The following is an 8,627-nucleotide window of genomic DNA, read 5'->3' on the forward strand; positions in this document are numbered from 1 at the left end:
TTTATCCAGTGCTAAAAAAGACTCATAACGTTGAGGAAAAACTGAACAGATTCAAAGCAAAATATTTGATATATACAGTCTTCATTGTGCTCTGTCAATTTGTCATGTTTGCTTTCAAGAATTCATGCATTCATGAATTTCTTTACATTGCCCTGCAAAAGTGTTTACTCACCTTAAACATATTGTGTATTTAAGGTGCATTAGAGAAAACAGCATTATTAGGAAAACAAGGAAAACACACAACAGGTCAGCTGCAAAGCTGTGGATAAGCTTAACCCAGGATTAGGACAAAAAACAATATTCTAATCTTTGAATAGAAAAGAATAGAACACCTTTATTGTCATTGTGGAAATATACAACGGGATTAAAAAGCTCCTCCTTTGCTGTACAGAGAGTATAAACTAGAAAAGAAAAAAACAGAAAACTAGAATAATAAATATATAATATATTGCCCAGATAACTATTATTGCACAGTGAATATTGCAAAATGCACAAACTTTTACTTTTAACTGTTTTTTGTATGAAGATGTTTTCTTTACAAATAAACAGAACAAACTCTGCTTAGGGCGATTCCGAGCACCAAATCAATATTGCTGCACATGAAATCCAAACTGTTGATTGTGACAACAACAGTACAAAGTTTTTCCTGGCAAAGTAATGATTAACAAGAAGGCAGGATAAAAACGCTAAATCTCACTCTTTTGTGATTTAAAAGGTTAACGATGAGATTTGCCATCGCTCTCCAGCTGAGCCTCAGCACCCTGTGTCTAACTCTGACACTTTTTGATGGAGGATTGTATGTATACTCTTCTTAAGATATTTTTTTTTCCTTTGTTTGATTTACTAATTTTTCTTCTAAGCAATTCTATGATACCTGAGAGCATTTAATGTATACATATCAGGGGAGCAGTACTTCCCGTACCAGATTCTGTAAACTGTATGTGGAGCCACTGGTCAGAATGGAGTCTTTGTGATCCTTGCACAAACACCCGAGTAAGTTTCCATTTGGACAAAGCCTTTATAACTTGCCTTATAGACTCTTTTAAAGAAAGGTTTGTTTATGTGTGTGAGAACATAAAGCATTTTTGGTTCAAATTAAGTATTTTTGCAGCATCTATAGTTGCCATATACCTTTTTAACGCCACGTTCAAGAGGTTCGACAAAGCCTTTTTGATATCTTCTATCCTCAGTGGCGTTCACGAGGCATAGAGGTGTTTGGCCAGTTTGCTGGGAACCCCTGTGTCGGATCAATAGGTGACAGACAATCTTGCCAAACGACAGAATTATGCCTGATACCAACTCCCCCTCCTTGCTCAGGCACTGACTTCCAGTGCAAAACAGGTACTGAAGACTCCTATAAGTCACCCACATTGTTCCTCTGTGTTTTGTTTCTCTGGGTCTCACTGGTTTAAACTGCCTCTGTGTGCAGAGCTGAAAACATGCATCAAACAGAGATTAGAGTGCAACGGGGACTATGACTGTGAAGATGGGTCAGATGAAGACTGTGATCCAACCCGTAAACCCTGTGGGGCATCTGTCCTGGAAAATAATGAGCAAGGCAGGACAGCAGGATATGGGTAAGGCTTCTAAAACATGTTCAGATCTAATCAGATAAAAGAGTCAATATATCAGTTACATGAAGATTAAAAGAAAGACTCATTTTATTAAAGTCGCTGTGAGGAAAACAACTGCAGCCTCTTAAGAATATGAGTGAACGTTTGGGTTAATTTTGTTAAATAATAACAATGCTGACCATTTTGTGTAACATACACTTGGTATTATTATTTTTTTCCCAATAGCCATTCAACTGACAATTTCACAGTATTCAGAAAGACTAGATGCCAGGGATAGCAGGGTTTGAATTCAATTTAAAGAGTAAATATTTTAGAACTGTTGCAGCAGTGGGCACAGCTCACATGAGCTCACTTTGTTCAAGTTGTTGTTTGCTTAAAACCACACAGTTCAACTTTAGGACTCTTAAACTGAGTACAACCCACTGAAAAAGAGATGTGATCCATTTTAGATTTTAAAGACAGCCGGCTGCTCATTATCAGCCCCATTGTGTGGATGAATGTAGTGTGGTCAAAAATACTGACTTGGCCCAGTTATGCTGGCAAGCTATACGTATTAGATGCCATGGATTTTCACAGGCATGATTAAACAGCACTGCTAAGAGCAGATCAATTACTGTTTCTAATGTAGTTCAATCATTGTATAATTGTAATTTATTGGTGCATGAAATCCTAGTCTTCCATCACCATCCACATTCTCAACCCACAACAGCAAATAACCACTCAGCTATTGTACTGCCAGCGATTTAAAAGTGTAGAAAACACCAGATTAACAGTGAATTTGATTATATTTTTACTTCCCTTGTGTGTCTGCAGCAGTGGAGTTAATAAAGCAGCCAAGTATGCAAGTTTACATAATCAGAGACCATTTCTACAGATCAGCCTCCCAGTCTATACAATTTGTCAGTGCAACTGTGTATATTATCCCGCTTAAAGTATGAAAGTTCACGTTCCTGTATTTGCTTCGCAAGAGACCTTTTGTTTACCTGTGATAGTGCTGATCTGGAATTCACGCGAACATCTCACACAAAGGATTATGGGTTAATGAATTCGGTGGATAACTGTCTGTGGAGCAATGAAATTGAGCACCCCTTATAGGCTACAGACAAGTCTATGTCTTGAAAGGGCTGCTGACATCAACAGGTCTGTTTAGCTGCTCCTGCATGATTGTTCGGAGAAATCTTGTATGTGCTCATCAGTCCCAGCTGTTTTATTCCTGTCATAGTGCAGAAAGGGCCTATTTTTCTTTTCAATGTGAGTTTTCACCTGGTCTGCTATGTTACTAATTTTTCTCATCAATAAATACGTGTAAATATAGAGTAGTTTGGTTGATAATTAATGATTCAAGCAGGATCCTTGGAAGATTTTTCCTTCAGGGTTTGGGTGAAATGTCCTTATGTATGATAGGAACAAGTTACAGGGCCAAGAAATAGATTAAGTACACTGTTTTTGAATATATAATAATTGATCATTCAGTGACAAAGAAAAATAACACATCTGATTGATAGTTAGGTTGTTAAAGTTTTGGTGAACTATATGAGACTTATTTACCTGTTAAGTTATGTGGTAGTTCTATTTAAAATAGGGCTAATACATTCTACAGCAGAGAATAAAACTAGATCATCATACACTTCTATTGGGTCATGAAGCATGATTAAGAACATATATGTTTAATCAAGGAAAAAGGTACCTCAATTACCATTGCAGTTTTGTTACATACCAACAAACATGATACAGTAATTTCAAGTAACTATTACCTCCATGCACCAGGATCAACATATTGGGTGCAGATCCTCGAATGAACCCTTTCAATAATGATTACTTCAATGGAAGATGTGATAAAGTGAGAAACCCATACATGGGGAAATTCGACAGACTTCCCTGGAATGTTGGTGTGCTCAACTATGAGGTTAGTCCAGGCAATGTCTCACTTGCACAGTGGTGTTGGGTTTACTGCTGAAAACTCTCTGTAATTTCAGACTCTCGTCGAGGAAACTGTTTCCAGAGAAATCTTTGAGGACACATACTCAATCGTGAAAGAAATACTGAATGAGGTTACCTTTAAAATTGATACCGGACTTTCCTTCAAACTCACTCCCACTGAAAATTCTCTATCCAACACTAGCGTCAGTGGTGGGGCTGGGGTTGAATTTTCAAAGAAAACGATGATTAAGGATGTCACAGAGTACACCACCATTAAGGTCATTATTATGACTGCTAAACCCAAGTTCTACGTCATTAACTAAGAGATCAACTTTACTTTAAAGACACATATATCACATTTGTGCCTGTCTTGCCGATTCTTCTCATTGTAGAACAAGAGCTTTATGAGGGTAAAAGGTAGAGTACAGATGAGCACCTACAGGATGCGCTCCCGTGAGCTCAACGTTGCTGAAGAATTCTTGAACCATGTCAGATCATTACCTGTGGTGTATGAAAAGGGTATTTATTTTGCCTTCCTGGAAGACTATGGAACCCACTACACAAAAAATGGAAAGTCCGGGGGTGAATATGAACTGATCTATGTTCTAAACCAGGACACCATCAAGGAAAAAAGTGTGTATATGAGCAATTCATTAAACTCAAGTTTATTGTTCTGATCTTTATATGGTTCTGATGGACTTCTTCAGGCCTATCTGCTGAAAAAGTCGGTTGTTGATATATAACTGCAGCCTTTGCTGCTCGATTCTTTCAGATTTAACGGACAGAAGTATCCAAACATGTGTCAAAGTGGGGATCTCTGCAAACTTTGCTTTTTCTGGAGGTGATGCAACAGGACACATCCGACCTGAGCACTGTCCAAACACATCAGCTAAAGAAACAAGTGTGTTTTTCTTGCTTTTTTTGAACAGACTGAAGAATGAAACAGTGTGGTGTTTATATGTGTTTTATGTGTGATCATGATATAAAAATGTACTATATTTCCCCCACTTGTTCTGCACAGCTAGTGCTGAGGGAAAGGCGTTGGTGGATAAAGTGATAACTTCAGTTAAAGGAGGAACTCTTGAGACCGCTGTTGTTATGAGGGCTCAACTGAACAAGGAGGGTGTCATGAATATAGATGCTTACCGAAACTGGGCCAGGACCATTGCAGACGTCCCTGCACTGATTAACAGTGAGGTATGAATGATGGAGTGGATAACTAAAGTTTTGATTTGCGATTTAATTTGGTTTATCCATGTTTGTGTTAGCTTTGCCTGGATCTGTTGAACTGTGCAAAAGACAACTGTACAACACCTTCAAAATAAACTTAGAACTCCAATTCCCAAAGGTTAGACATTTGACAACTTTATCTAAATTTCCTTGGACGGACTTAATATTAATACCCATAAATCAACTTTTGGCACTAAGAGGATATTGTAGCTTGAGCTTAACAACATACATTCTACTCTGGCAGCATATGGATCATTGCGCAGGGAACTTTGACTAAAGCAGCAGTACCATATATAACATTGAACTTGGGGCAACTCGTTGATCTCCTGCTTACAATTCGAGATTCTGGCTTTAGGGGACTTTGTTGTACTCGTACTCGTCGTCTTCTGCTTTATCTGGGACCGGGTCGCAGGGGCTGCAGACTCAGCAGAGACACCCAGACGTCCCTCTCCCCAGACACCTCCTCCAGCTCCTCCGGGGGGAGCCCAAGGCGTTCCCGGGCCAGCCGAGAGACATAGTCCCTCCAGCGTGTCGTGGGCCGTCCCCTGGGCCTCCTCCTGGTGGGACGTGTCTGGAACACCTCCCGAGGGAGGCATCCAGGAGGCATCCGATATAGATGCCTGTGCCACCTCAACTGGCTCCTCTCGATGTCTAGGAGCGCCTCTACTCCGAGCCCCTCCTGGATGGCCGAGCTCCTCACCCTATCTCCAAGGGAGTGCCCCGGCCACCCTACGGAGGAAGCTCATTTCAGCCGCTAGGCAGGAACTCCCCTCCAACCTGCAAAGGACAGGCCACCATTTTCCGGCCGAGAACCATGGCCTCGGACTTGGAGGAGCTGATCTTCATCCCAACCGCTTCACACTCGGCTGCGACCCGCCACAGCGCATGCTGTCTTGGCTAGAGGGGGCCAGCAGAACCACGTCATCTTAAAAAATAAGAGACGAAATCCACTGGTCCCCCAACCAGACCCCCTCCAGCCCTTGGCTGCACCTAGAAATCCTGTCCATAAAAGTTATGAACAGGACCGGTGACAAAGGGCAGCCCTGTTGGAGTCCAACATGCACCGACTTAGTGCCGGCAATTCGGACCAAACTCCTGCTCTGCTTGCACAGAGACCAGATGGCCCCTAATAAAGGGCCCCAGATTCCATACTCCTCGAGCACCCCGCACAGGGCACCACGAGGGACACAGTCGAATGTATTCTCCAGGTCCACAAAACACATGTGGACCGGTTGGGCAAACTCCCATGAACCCTAGAGTACCCTGTAGAGGGTATAGAGCTGGTCCAGTGTTCCACGGACGGGATGAAAACCATACTGCTCCTCCTGAACCCGAGGTTCGACTATCGGCTGGACTCTCCACTCCAATACCCTGGCGTAGGCCTTACCAGGGAGGCTGAGGTGTGTGATCCCCCTGTAGTTGGAACACACCCTCCGGTCACCCTTCTTATGAAGGGGGACCACCACCCCAGTCTGCCAGTACAGAGACACTGTCCCCTAATGCCACGCAATGTTGAAGAGGCGGTTCAACCATGACAGCCCCACCACATCCAGAGACTTGAGGTACTCAGGGCGGATCTCATCCACCCCCGCAGCCCCCGAAACTTAAGAGAAGTTGGTATTCTTTTTGACTGATGTTTTATTTGCTTTCGGTAATGATGTTTGTAGATACAGTTTTAGTGTAGATTATCTTATTCATCTGACAGCACATTACAGACCAACTACCTCCCAGTTCACAGCAATGGATCAGTAGTAATTTAAGCTTCAATTTTATTCATTATTTAATGCTAAAAAGTACCAATTTTAACCCCCTAGTGGATCATTTAGTTCACAGTTCCAAACTTAAGTTGTCCAAAAACAACTGCATTAACCATAAATACATAATGTATTGTAAAATAGATTCCCTTTGGAACAAGTTGTTCCTTCTGGACACTAAACTAAAAATACAGCTGTGATTTTATGTGTTTTTCGCAATTCCACCAGCTGCAATAAATATCTTGTCATTTTTTCCAGCCTGAACCCATCTACAAGTTAATTCCACTGAACACACCTGACGCAAACAGCAGAATTTCAAACCTTAAGAGGGCTATAGAAGATTATGTTGCTGAATACAACATATGCAAGTGTAAGCCATGTCAAAATGGAGGTACTCTTGCTCTTCTTGATGGAAAGTGTATTTGTATGTGCACTGGCCAGTTTGAAGGCTTGGCCTGCCAGAACGTCAGGGCAGATAAGGCTTCACACCAAGGTAAGAAAGTAAAAAATATACAACCTTCCAAATGATTCTTCATTTAAGTTTTTTTGCTCATTCTATATGTCAATAAAAAATATTTAGCAGCTCAAAGGCCCACTGTTGCTCATGAGGGCAACTGGACCTGCTGGTCATCCTGGTCCTCATGCAGTGGAGGAAAACGCAGTAGGACACGTCGCTGCAACACAGACGGACTGGGTGGATCTGTCAGATGCAGAGGAGAGGTCACTAGTGAAGAATACTGCTGAAAGCATGATTTATCAAACTGTCATCCGATCAAATACAATTAACAGAAATAAAATTAACATTTTGCTGTGGGGCAAAATTTAAAATTGAAGCTGTTTTCTTGATGTAGACTTTACTCAAAAACGATTTGTTCAGTTTTTGCATTTTTGTTACAAATGTCTCAGATTATTAAGCAAATTTTATTATCAAAGACAATTCAATTAAATACAAAAAGCTGTGTTTAAATTGTGATTTTATTTTTTTAAGGAAGAAAGCTGTCTGGTGGAGAAAACCAAAAAAAAACAGAACATCTAAAGCCCTGAGGGCTTACAAGAAAAATGTGGAACATTTTGGAGAATGTACTTTCCTTTGGATTTGGTGAAGAACTAACATAGCATTTTAAAAATAGAACATCATACTGAGAGTCAAACATGGTGGTGGGAGTGTGAGGGTCCGGGCCTGCATTGCTGTTTCAGGACCCAAAGAACTGCTCTCTACTAAAAAATCTTGAGGAAGAGTGATGGACTATCAGGGTCTCAGATAGTAAGAGCTCGTCCTGTAAACACATGCTTCGTCTGTTTCAGTTGTGTCTGATTGTAGTGTGATGCGCTTTGGAGTCTTTGGACTTGATAAAGCACAATACAAGTGCAGGCCATTTACTTATAATCTTACGCACATAAACTAGTCTGTTTTTGGAGTGGCCTAGTCAAAGTCCCAAAAAAGTTTTATTTAATTGAGATGCTGTGGAATAACCCTTAACAGGGTGTTAATGTTCAAGACAGAGTTGGCCAAAATTCCTCCACAGTGACGTAAACAACTCCATGCCACTGTTTGCAAATGCTTGATGGCAGCTTTTGTTGCCCAGGATGGCACAACCAGTTATTGTGATTAGGGAGCAATAACATTCTCTATTAGGGCCAAGTTGATTTGGTAAGCTTTTTCCTTTAATAAATGAAATAATCATTTAAAAAAACATATTTTGAATTCACTCAGGTTATCTGTCTGTGCCCAGAGCACCAGATAAAAAACAAAACTCTTTCATTTGAATCCAGAGGAAGTCAGTCTTTGACTACAGATGAAACTGTGCATGTTTATCTGCTTTAGTTTCCTTTGACAATATTTGTTAGACTGCATATTAATGGGCCAATAACTCATTCTCAAAAGCACATTTCTGTGCAAATTGGAACCAGATGAAGAGAAACTGCCTGGGTGGAAAGAAAACTAACACTGAAGCCAGCCAGAGGCAGTAAGCAGACAGAAACAGATCAGAGATTTAGGAGCTGGACATAAACATAGCATGAGGACAGCCATTATGTGCAAACTCCATTTTTATCTTTAGGCATTAAAAGTTGCTAGAAGATTTTAACACATACCCACTAAAACACATATGAAGGTGAGCTTTGAAACTTGTCTTAATAAAACATAGAC

The 8,627-nt window shown here is 40.8% G+C and overlaps 1 protein-coding gene across 1 annotated transcript; it reads left to right on the forward strand.

Moving 5' to 3' along the window:
* The first annotated feature begins 650 nt into the window (after positions 1-650).
* c9 (complement component 9) lies at positions 651-7,445 on the forward strand. The gene is made up of 11 exons (XM_047371945.1): positions 651-796; positions 903-993; positions 1,191-1,341; positions 1,430-1,577; positions 3,342-3,480; positions 3,551-3,772; positions 3,887-4,127; positions 4,267-4,395; positions 4,516-4,691; positions 6,737-6,971; positions 7,059-7,445. The coding sequence occupies exons 1-11, from the start codon at positions 723-725 to the stop codon at positions 7,220-7,222; spliced, it is 1,770 nt and encodes a 589-aa protein (XP_047227901.1). The 5' UTR covers positions 651-722; the 3' UTR covers positions 7,223-7,445.
* Positions 7,446-8,627: the final 1,182 nt, after the last annotated feature.

Source organism: Girardinichthys multiradiatus, chromosome 8, assembly GCF_021462225.1.
Source record: "Girardinichthys multiradiatus isolate DD_20200921_A chromosome 8, DD_fGirMul_XY1, whole genome shotgun sequence".
Classification (NCBI taxonomy): domain Eukaryota; kingdom Metazoa; phylum Chordata; class Actinopteri; order Cyprinodontiformes; family Goodeidae; genus Girardinichthys; species Girardinichthys multiradiatus.